Here is a 12,457-nt window from a genome sequence, read left to right on the forward strand (position 1 = left end):
TGTACACCAGTTCACATTAAACATTCCTGATGTTCTTGCACATCCCAGAGAAAACAGGAGTGTGTTTGGTGTGTTCCAGATGGAAGGTATCCCACAGGTGTTGGCATTGGAGCCGGTGGAAAACCTCCCAAACCAGGTACAAGTTTGACCTTCTTTAGACTAAACACAGAGGTGAGCAGAGTCTCCAGAACCCTCCAGCAGTGAAAGTCCTGTTGCTGTTGTATATGTTACCTGCAAATAAAACGTATAGCCCACAACTTATAACTATAGCTGAAGAGCACAAAAATCTAACCCAAAAGAGCTTTTATAGTGACACCTAGTGGCCTGGATGTGTATGTAACTCTAAACCCTTATTAAACATGGCCACTCTGCTGTTCTGACCTCCCCTGGTGCTGAGGTGGCTGGCTGCCCACTGCTCCGAGTGTGTGTGTGTGTGTGTGTGTGTGTGGTTCACTGCCATGGATGTGTTAAATGTGCAGTTTCACTGTTGTTTCCTTGTAGTTTTATCTAAACAGATACTCTGACAGTGATTTTGCAGAAAAAGATGTTTCACATCAACAACGCTACAAAAACTAGAAAACATGACATGACCTTCAAGATTATTTCCTTTAAATTTTAAGTTTATTTCCCTGGAGTTGCTCTTGATCACCTCCTGGAGCACCTCTCAGCTTCGGCATAAACACAGAATATGATTTAGTATTCACACACACGGTTTGTATATCCTGGGGTTAATTTCACAGAGGGGAAGGATTCCCCTAGATCTTTAGAGGTCCAGCAGTTGTAATCTGGGTATAAATACACTGACTCACTCTCTCCTGCAACACTTATTCTGTTTGAATTTGACTCATGTACTGGGTTTAGTAGCTGGACAAACTCAAACGCAGCCTTCAGCCGTGGTCGAGGAAGGGGAAATGACAGGATATGGACTCCCAGCGGAAGGATATTACCGTTAGAGTCTTCAATTCTAACGGCATTTCTGCTAAACTCAGTCACAGATTTATACACAGTGAGACTCCCAGGAGATGTGAGGGACAGATAAAGCATCTTTGATCAGAGGAAGAACTTTTGTAAGTTAAAAAACGGGTGTCTTAAGTGCAGTCTGTGATTCTCTGTGCTCTCTCTGATGCAGGATACGGCTCCTTGGGCACAGGATTTCAACAAGGTGAGAACACTGATTAGAAGAGTGGCCAAATGTTTGTGGCACCTAATAATCCAACATTACCTATGAAATGATGGGGATTAGTAAGTACTTTGTATCCCTTTACTCCAGAAACAGCCTGTATTGCCTATGTCTTCTGGAAAGGTTTTAAACTAGATGCCCGAACATTGCGTTACTGATTTGATTTGATGTGGCATTTAAGCCACAAAGTCATCAAGGAGCTCATGTGCTGGTGCTGGTCATTAGTTCTGGATCATAAACACCACTCCATTTCATCCCAGAGGAACTCCAGAGCCCAACACTGGGTGCTTTACACACTTCTGACTCACACACTGCATTAACTACATTAGCCACTTTCTTTTTTGCTTCTCTCAGTGCTGTTCTATGGATTTTAAGCTCTCTCTGTGTGTAATGGTTCACGTTGAAGTAACTGAAGGATGTCTGAGGGTAGTTCTACTGACTCCAGAACAGTGTAGCGGCACATCTGCCCGAGACTCAGCCTGGTGTACACTTTGGAGTGATGCCATAAAGTGTTTATTCAACCGTTAAAGAGACCCACCCTGTAGAACTATGAGATTGAATGAGATAAAGGCATTAGGATGGAGGTAACTGAGCATTAGAGTGGAGCACGTTCATGCTCTAAATGTTTTAAATGCAGCACAAACATCTCACATTGTATTAGTTCTGTAAATATGTTTAATAGCATTGTAGGTGTAAAATATTTCAATATTCTAACATTCTTAGCTCCTTTGTCATTTCATGGAAACTGTTGTGTAGTAATAAAAATGACAATTGTAATTTTATTCCCAGAAGTGCTCTGTTCACAGCGTTCAACATTGAAATCCCTGTATTTAAATCACGTAAACACACTCACACACACTTATGGAAACAATATTATCCCCAAGAAGAGAACAAATCCATCACGTGCTTTTTCCTGATGGAGCTCATAACGAATACAGCGACCAGTACAATTTAGCTCTACTTCTTTTTTAGATATTCTTTTTTGAATAAAATGACAATTGTCATTTTTAATACTTGTCAACAGTTGCTATAAAATGACTCCCTCTGTTCTGTTCGCTCTGGTTGTCTCTCAGCTCTCTGTTCTGGAGCCATTGTGTGGATTTGTTTGTGTTAGTTGTATAGCAAATTTTTATTGTCTTAAAATGACAATAAAATTGTTTATAGTCATTCATTCTAAGACATATATCAACAACAAAAATGGCTACTGTGACAGGCCTAGATATTGAACCATTCCTGTGAGGATTCGACTGCTATTCAGCCGCCAAAAAGCACACAGCAACTCTGGACAGCTTAATACCCCTCAAACAGAGCCCAATTATAAGAATTGTAGCACAGACACAGAGCCGTATTCCTTCATCACACGGCCAGTGTTTTCCCATTTATTTCCTGCCTAATCTTCAAATATCAGCATCGGGATCAAAAACAGTAAACTGACTCCTGAAGCAGAGTGTCGCACCATTGTCTTGTAAACAGCATTCTGCAAGACAGAACAGGGCCTTGTATGTTCTCAGAAAGTGCTCCAACTGGTTCGTCTAAGAGCAGCACTGGTTCTTTAAGCTCTTTTCAAGTCCACACATGCTGCGCAGGGTCGCCGAGCCAAGACAGCACTTAGGCTCCTGAGAAACCTTATTGCTTTTTAGTTCTGAGAAATAAATCTCTCCCACACAGGAGGCGTTGCTCCAGGAGGTTATGGAGGATCCCCCCAGGCTTATCCAGGTAAGAACATCAACTGGGTTTTCTTTTGAAGAGAGGACCTTGGGCACAGGGTCTCTGGATTGACCAACTGGGGTGGTTGTACCTATTAACAATAATCTGAATGGACGTTTTACATTTTCTGCATTATACCATACCACTGCCCTCAGTTTACTGGTCTTTACACCCCCCATCACTTTGAGGACTGAGGAGCAAGCACTGAAAGAACAAGACCATGGATACTTGCGGTTGAAATGAGTTCTCTCTAGCAGGCTCCTGGGGTTACGTTCCATGATTGGTTGAGAGAAGTAGAGCTGCTGCTCCTTCATGGTGTGGGGAGCCAGTTGCGTTGGTTTGGGCTTCTGATAAGGACAGTCCCTGGGAGGGCTACGAGGAACCTCTCAGAACCCTTAACCTTTCTATTCTGGATAACCTTCTATTTCTAATCTATTCCAGAGTGAGGTGCAATCTATGGTTCACTGCTTGCTGTTTGCTTCACTCATAGACCAGGTTTATTTGAGGGTAGCCTCACTCTTATTCTATAGGTTCCAGGATTTAATTTGCTTTTGTATCTGCTGACCCTAGAGGACATGAGCGTGCAGCATAAATCAGTGCCAGTGGAGCCCAGTGAAAACATGCCAGGGCCATTTTTCATTGGGAGACGTGAGAAATAGGCTCTGGCCTAAAAGAGGCAAAGCAGACTTTAGTTGCTGAAGTCATCTTTAAAAAGGCAGATTTTCTGAGGTTTAATCAACTGTCTTTTGTCTTATACACGGTGTGTCTACAGATTGGTGAAATGAAAGCTAATAATCGGTGGATAACCAGGGAGGAACAGACGAATGGGGAGAAACAGAGATATGCAGAAAAAAAAACATTAAACCTACAGATATCAGTGGGACTTCTGTGTCTAACCCACCTTATATTTGTTGTATTTTACCACTTGTGAAAATGATGTCACCCAAAAGCTCTGACCAGAAAGAGGACACTGATGATCATGTGAACTGATGGAGGCATGTTTGAATGAATGGCTGGATTGTCTGGGGCTTTGGCCTTTGGTTTGCTGTGTGCTGTATAATATCATATCCAAACTCAAATATGTGCAAATATTATGCAAAGTGTGTATAGAACAGACTCTGCTTGCTTTAATGTGAAACTCTACTCTTACTTCAGTCTGATGCGGTTCATCATTTGCTATTGTGTATTTCCTCAAGTTCAGTGGCTTTCTGGGTCAAACAAAATAAACAAATGGGTACAGATCCTTATCTACAGGAAGAATATAATAAAAAATAAACCTTCACTAAGTTTAAAGACAATGATGTTTAGTAATTATTTTGAAGAACGTCCACAACATACAGCTGTATAACTTACAATGTCTTTTAAATCAAAGGGTGGTTTGTGTACTTGGGGAAACCAATGACACTGTTTTACGCATTTAAAAAAAACAAACAAAAAAATAGGACAAGGAACAAAAATAAAATCGATCAAATATTAAAATATTTGATTTTCTGTTTTTGGAATTTCAACACAATTCACAAACAACATGAACTCACTCCACGTATCACAGTCACAGCTCTAAAACTCAACAAACACAGATCTACATAAAATCGTAATCCGTAATCCTTTTCCGTGATTCTGTCTCGAAAATCAAGCTTTGAGAGTTTGATTGCAATTTGTTTGATTGCAAACGCTTTCGTGACGTTCCTGAAAGATGCTGTGAAAGTCACCGAAGAGGAATCATTAACATTCTCAATTCACATTCGTGTTCACGGTCAGACTCTGTGAAAGTAGCAGGCCTTGTATCAAATGTCCCTGAGACTTTTAATGAAGCTTCCATTGGAGCATCGCCTTCTGATTTGACATTACTAGGGTTTTACCTTTGACATGGACTCAGTTAATTTTGCTAACGTTATTCATTCACGCATTTCATTTCTATGTCAACTGTATTTCGTTACAGTAATTTCTAAAAGACGATGTTGTTTCTTTGTGTTTCAGGAGGATATGGAGCAGGGCTGACTCCGCAGCAAGGTACACAACCTCTTTTCATTCTCTATGCTCAAGTTCAGCAGCTTTCCAAGCACTGGATGATTTTTTTTATCTCAATATTTGCATAGTGTTGCATGTTTGATAAAGCCAGGTGTTTGGCCAAAGGGAGAAGTGTCATGCCACGTGGTCTTACAAATGCCCCAGCGTCTTTCAGGTCTGAATTACTTGAAATACTCTGTAGGTCCAAAGTTTGCTTTCACATTACTGAGGTCTGGTCCTGATGTTGGATGAGACAGTGTCTAGCATCATGAAAGCCATTGTGTTGGTCTGTATATTCTGTGGAGATCATGCAACACTTGTTCAGTCATGGGGGGACATAAAGCAGGTGAAAGTGAAAAGGCAGGGAGAGCAAATAAACTAGTTACCAGACGTCCTATTTTACCCGGACATGTCCTCTTTTTTAGACTTAAAAAAAAATCCGGGCGGAATTTCACAAACGTCCGGGGTTTTGTTTTTCTAGAGCTTACATATAACTTCGAGAAGTTTCGTTCACAAACTAGTCCCGCCCTCCCCTACTCCGATTGGTTCGCTTGAGTGAGAAGGGGGCGTGGTGAAGTAGCCTAAAATCTTCTGATTGGACGGTCTGACTGTAGAGCTAACGTTATTGGTCGATATCCTTCTCTGTAAATATTTAATTGGTCAGTCTGCACGTCAGTAGTCCTTGTTTACGTCAGGCAAAGCTCATGTACCCACCCTCATCTCGAGCAGCTATGCCCACCTCTTCACACACTGGCTGTTTTGGAGCTGAGAGATCAAGCTGTACAAGGCTAGGCTAGTAACGTTAGCTGAGGAAACTTGGCCTTAGTATTTGTATACCAAATCCTGACCGCCATTCTCTGTGTAAATTTCCAGTCATATGATCTACTTGTGGTCTTGAAATGGCTTTAATTTAATAGCACTAGTATTATCAAAATGCTGCGTGGTGTGTTGTAGTGTGTGGCGCAACCGGTGTGTGACAAGCTTTATGTTACTTTGCAAATGTTCTTCATAAAAGTTTCCTCTCTCCTCTAAATGTATCCACTGTTTCAGAATAAAGCCCTATTCAGGGGTTTTTCTTTGGGATCTCGTGACATTTTATAAGCACTGAAGGATACAAGTGAAATTGTTTTTCTCTTTCTTTCAGCTAAAGCTGCAAAATACGGAGCAATGCAGGGATTCCTGGGTGGAGCCTACAGAGGTACAACGTAGGGGATCAAACACGGTGCTGTCACTAAGCCTGGCATGTCTTTGAGAAGTCACTGGTGGCTGCACGGTTATTTTCCAGCGAGTGTCTGTAACAGAGCTTGCACTAATCCCCCCCACACCCCCCCCCCATAATCACCTCTCTCTTTTCTCCTGTCCTGTTTTTACACTACAGTGTCTCTGCACTCACCTCCATTTTACAAACCTTTCCTTCCCTTACAATTAAACAGGCTGTGCTTGTAAATGCAACATGAAACATATTTCTTTTAATTTTTCTTCTGAATTGAAGTATGTCAACCTGGTACTTAAAATCCCTTTGTGAGAATTTGGTGGCATGCTGCCACAAAACATTAGCCTGAGTGCCATTGCTGATTACTTCTGCACCACCAGCATCTCCCAAAAGTAATGGATGGAGCCTGATCACTCCACGGAATGTCTTTAGCTATTGGTGGAGAACTTAGATTCATGTGCAGCTGCTTCCGAGTTAAACATATGGCAGTACTTTCCTTGGGAGCATATCTGTGCTGTAAAAAAACTAAACTCTCTCATTAGAAGTGGGTTTGGACATATAATGTATACAACTCCATTCGAAGGTTATGTATAGACCACAAGGACCAAGAAGAATTGAACATAGACTATAGGTACAATAAGAGCTGTCAGTCATTCAGTATAAACGCAGTAGAACCGTGTAATAACTCAGTTTTTAAGCCTGTAATAAGAATGTTACCTCATGTCCTAATGCAGGTTTTTACTGTTGTGTTTTTCCGCAGGTGCTGCGGGATGCCAAGGCAAATACTGCGGCAGGAGAAGAAAATGAGCAATCTCTTGAGATGTGAAGTGACCTCAAGAAACAATGGTGCTACTGCATGATCTAGAATGTACATTTGATATGCAAAGAAATCCCACCATGTACAAATATGTTTTATACTTACAGGAAATATATTTAACTATCCCAAAGAAAAAGAGAGGATGTGTGAGGATGGAGATCACAACTGCAGTTGATCTCGTGACACATTCCAACCTGTTGCTGTTTTTTATTTTTTGATTTGGAGAAACTGGCTGCCGTAGTTTATTGTGCTATTGTGTAATCTGTATTAAAATATCTGTCCAAGTCCAGGATATTTCCCTCTGGAGACCGAGGGCCGACCAATGACCAAAGATTTACTAAAGTTGTTTTACTCTTAAGGCAAGGTGTTTTATGGAAGTTCAGATTATCCAACTCTGCTGGTATATTTTGTAGAACCAGCCCTGATTATGTTAACAGTATGTGAAGAGTTGAGTGAACAATTCTCCCAAAGGAAATCCCAGAGAACAGGTGCTGATTAGTGCGATTCTGACCTGACACACGTCTTACACAAAAGCTGGGACACCCTAGTTTCTCCAATGACCCAAATGTATTGATTTTGATTAAAGGGGTGTTTCACTCCTCTCTCCATTTTGTTTCCACTGTTGAGGTGCCATTGGAAAAAAAATCCGGGCTAGCGTTTAGCATGCTACACCAACGTTGACCAGTAAGGTGCCACTGAATTTTTGAAATTTTTGTTTTACAGATGAAATTTGGTGTAACATGCTGAGAGTTAGCAGGGTTTTTTTTTGTTTGTTTGTTTGTTGTTATACTTCATCAGAAGAAAATACAGTTGAGGGAAGGAAAAGTTTTAAAAACAGGAAATGAGTAGAACTTCTTTGACCCTTCATGGGTTTCATACGTAAAAAAAAAACATTTACATTCTTAACTTTAAATAGACGTTGATGTAAATGTGATAATGCATTTTATTCCAAGTTATTTTGTACAATTTCTATTAGTCAATTTGTTGTACATTTTTTAGGACAGCCTTATGTTAAAAATAGGTCAGAATATTAAAAGCAACAGAAATGGAAATGCAAGGGGATTATCCTGAAATTCGACTCCTAGAAATGTTCAGAACATGCTGTCAGCTTTTTTAAATTGGAAAATCAGTGAAGCTGTTGTCTGAGACTGTGTGTGTGTGTGTGTGTGTGTGTGTGTGTGTGTGCATGTCTGTGTGTGTAGGGAGGTTGGGAATACAGTAACTAATGCTGATCCTGGAAAACATAAATGTCTGTCGTCCCCTAAAGCCAGGGACACGATGCTCCCAAGGCTCGATCTGGAATGTCTGTGTTAACTGTCTGAATTAACTCTTATATATCTCTGCATAACGTACATGGGATCATTAAACAACAGGTTAATTTGCTTTGTTGTTGCTGTTGTGTCTGCACCATTTGAACTTGACTTTGTTCTACATTATTACCGAGAGTGTACACATGTTATGACAACAACTATTGTTCTTTGTTGTTATTTTGCTTTCAGTAGCTTTTGCATTTTAGTCACTGTGGAAGTTTGTAATACTGTATAAGATTTTTTTTTTTTAAGATGTGAGCTGTGTGTGAGAGCGAGAGCTGTGTGTGTTTGTGTGTGTGTGTGTGTGAGAACCCTGAAGTGTGCTGTTGTTAATGTGTATGAGTGTTTTTGATTTATTTGACTGAGCTTCTCTTAGTAAAGCCTCACTAGCCGATGTATTACCGTTCCATTATCCATTGAGTGTGTCCTCAGTAAATCCTGTTGTTCCACGGCACTGGTAAACCGTACTGTTTAGAGTTCATCAGAACACGACACTAACTGAGCTCTTTCTGCCTGGTGCTGTATGAGACCTGCCCGCGAGCCTGACCAGGTCTTACAATGTCTCTATGTGCCGTGGGATTTCCATCTTATTTAATAGAAGGGGGTGGGGGTACTGCACTTTTTCCACAATGCACATTTGACTTTTTCCCGGAGAAAACCCGGCTTTTTAACTGCTTCAGTGAAAACTAAATAAAAAATGTCTGTAAAATAAATACAACCTTGTTTTTACTTTGTTTTCATTTTCTTTATGTAGAAAAAAGGAATTCTAAACCTGGAATATTTTAGCTGTTTTTCCATAAGTATTTGCAATTTCCACAATCAATAAGTCTCCCATGAAACTGAGGCCAAGCCACCACTTCTTTATGAACAGCTGTTTACACAACACCACTAAACAGGAGAAGGCAAACTGCCCAGATCAGTCAAGTCAAGTGGATTTCCTCATTCTACAGATGTAAATTTTACAGTACACAGTGAAATTAAACAATGTTTCTCCAGGATCAAGGTGCAACATAAAACATCTCACACATGACAACGTACACAAATACAAATAGAAATGTTTCAACAATACAAGATATGCAAAATAACAATAAACATTCATTATCTGTAACCACTTATCCAGTTCAGGGTCGCAGTGGGTCCGGAAACTACCTGGAATCATTGGACACTTTTGAGTCACCAATCCACCTACCAGCGTGTGTTTTTGGACCGTAGAAACCAGAGCACCCAGAGGAAACCCACGCAGACACAGGGAGAACACACCACACTCCTCACAGACAGTCACCCAGAGGAAACCAACACAGACACAGGGAGAACACACCATACTCCTCACAGACAGTCACCCGGAGGAAACCCACACAGACACAGGGAGAACACACCACACTCCTCACAGACAGTCACCCAGAGGAAACCCACACAGACACAGGGAGAACACACCATACTCCTCACAGACAGTCACCCGGAGGAAACCCACGCAGACACAGGGAGAACACACCACACTCCTCACAGACAGTCACCCAGAGGAAACCCACGAAGACACAGAGAGAACGCACCACACTCCTCACAGACAGTCACCCAGAGGAAACCCACGCAGACACAGGGAGAACACATCACCCCTCAAAGACAGTCACCCAGAGGAAACCCATGCAGATACAGAGAGAACACACCACACTCCTCACAGACAGTCACCCGGAGGAAACCCACGCAGACACAGGGAGAACACACCACACTCCTCACAGACAGTCACCCGGAGGAAACCCACACAGACACAGGGAGAACACACCACACTCCTCAGAGACAGTCACCCGGAGGAAACCCACACAGACACAGGGAGAACACACCACACTCCTCAGAGACAGTCACCCAGAGGAAACCCACGCAGACACAGGGAGAACACACCACACTCCTCAGAGACAGTCACCCGGAGGAAACCCACGCAGACACAGGGAGAACACACCACACTCCTCACAGACAGTCACCCGGAGGAAACCCACACAGACACAGGGAGAACACACCACACTCCTCAGAGACAGTCACCCGGAGGAAACCCACACAGACACAGGGAGAACACACCACACTCCTCAGAGACAGTAACCCGGAGGAAACCCACGCAGACACAGGGAGAACACACCACACTCCTCAGAGACAGTCACCCGGAGGAAACCCACGCAGACACAGGGAGAACACACCACACTCCTCACAGACAGTCACCCGGAGGAAACCCACGCAGACACAGGGAGAACACACCACACTCCTCAGAGACAGTCACCCGGAGGAAACCCACGCAGACACAGGGAGAACACACCACACTCCTCACAGACAGTCACCCGGAGGAAACCCACACAGACACAGGGAGAACACACCATACTCCTCACAGACAGTCACCCGGAGGAAACCCACGCAGACACAGGGAGAACACATCACCCCTCAAAGACAGTCACCCAGAGGAAACCCATGCAGATACAGAGAGAACACACCACACTCCTCACAGACAGTCACCCGGAGGAAACCCATGCAGACACAGGGAGAACACACCACACTCCTCACAGACAGTCACCCGGAGGAAACCCACACAGACACAGGGAGAACACACCACACTCCTCAGAGACAGTCACCCGGAGGAAACCCACACAGACACAGGGAGAACACACCACACTCCTCAGAGACAGTAACCCGGAGGAAACCCACGCAGACACAGGGAGAACACACCACACTCCTCAGAGACAGTCACCCGGAGGAAACCCACGCAGACACAGGGAGAACACACCACACTCCTCACAGACAGTCACCCGGAGGAAACCAACACAGACACAGGGAGAACACACCACACTCCTCAGAGACTGTCACCCGGAGGAAACCCACACAGACACAGGGAGAACACACCACACTCCTCAGAGACAGTAACCCGGAGGAAACCCACGCAGACACAGGGAGAACACACCACACTCCTCAGAGACAGTCACCCGGAGGAAACCCACGCAGACACAGGGAGAACACACCACACTCCTCACAGACAGTCACCCGGAGGAAACCCACGCAGACACAGGGAGAACACACCACACTCCTCAGAGACAGTCACCCGGAGGAAACCCACGCAGACACAGGGAGAACACACCACACTCCTCACAGACAGTCACCCGGAGGAAACCCACACAGACACAGGGAGAACACACCATACTCCTCACAGACAGTCACCCGGAGGAAACCCACGCAGACACAGGGAGAACACACCACACTCCTCACAGACAGTCACCCGGAGGAAACCCACACAGACACAGGGAGAACACACCACACTCCTCAGAGACAGTCACCCGGAGGAAACCCACGCAGACACAGGGAGAACACACCACACTCCTCACAAACAGTCACCCGGAGGAAACCTACGAAGACACAGAGAGAACGCACCACACTCCTCACAGACAGTCACCCAGAGGAAACCCACGCAGACACAGGGAGAACACATCACCCCTCAAAGACAGTCACCCAGAGGAAACCCATGCAGATACAGAGAAAACACACCACACTCCTCACAGACAGTCACCCGGAGGAAACCCACGCAGACACAGGGAGAACACACCACACTCCTCACAGACAGTCACCCGGAGGAAACCCACACAGACACAGGGAGAACACACCACACTCCTCACAGACAGTCACCCGGAGGAAACCCACACAGACACAGGGAGAACACACCACACTCCTCAGAGACAGTCACCCGGAGGAAACCCACGCAGACACAGGGAGAACACACCACACTCCTCACAAACAGTCACCCGGAGGAAACCCACGAAGACACAGAGAGAACGCACCACACTCCTCACAGACAGTCACCCAGAGGAAACCCACGCAGACACAGGGAGAACACATCACCCCTCAAAGACAGTCACCCAGAGGAAACCCATGCAGATACAGAGAGAACACACCACACTCCTCACAGACAGTCACCCGGAGGAAACCCACGCAGACACAGGGAGAACACACCACACTCCTCACAGACAGTCACCCGGAGGAAACCCACACAGACACAGGGAGAACACACCACACTCCTCAGAGACAGTCACCCGGAGGAAACCCACACAGACACAGGGAGAACACACCACACTCCTCAGAGACAGTAACCCGGAAGAAACCCACGCAGACACAGGGAGAACACACCACACTCCTCAGAGACAGTCACCCGGAGGAAACCCACGCAGACACAGGGAGAACACACCACACTCCTCACA

General features: G+C 44.4%; 1 protein-coding gene across 7 annotated transcripts in view; it reads left to right on the forward strand.

Annotated features, from left to right (window-relative positions):
* LOC136679164 (elastin-like) overlaps positions 1–8,933 on the forward strand; it is an 84,895-nt gene extending 75,962 nt beyond the window's left edge. For all 7 annotated transcript variants that reach the window (XM_066657518.1, XM_066657521.1, XM_066657520.1 and 4 more), the window contains 6 exons: positions 80–136; positions 1,130–1,162; positions 2,849–2,896; positions 4,865–4,897; positions 6,039–6,092; positions 6,868–8,933. In XM_066657518.1, coding sequence (XP_066513615.1) covers positions 80–136; positions 1,130–1,162; positions 2,849–2,896; positions 4,865–4,897; positions 6,039–6,092; positions 6,868–6,914 — 272 coding nt within the window. In that variant the 3' untranslated portion in view covers positions 6,915–8,933. The remainder of the gene's footprint in view (positions 1–79; positions 137–1,129; positions 1,163–2,848; positions 2,897–4,864; positions 4,898–6,038; positions 6,093–6,867) is intronic.
* The last annotated feature ends 3,524 nt before the right edge of the window (positions 8,934–12,457 follow it).

The sequence above is a fragment of the Hoplias malabaricus genome, chromosome Y (genome assembly GCF_029633855.1).
Source record: "Hoplias malabaricus isolate fHopMal1 chromosome Y, fHopMal1.hap1, whole genome shotgun sequence".
In the NCBI taxonomy this organism is placed as follows: Eukaryota; Metazoa; Chordata; class Actinopteri; order Characiformes; family Erythrinidae; genus Hoplias; species Hoplias malabaricus.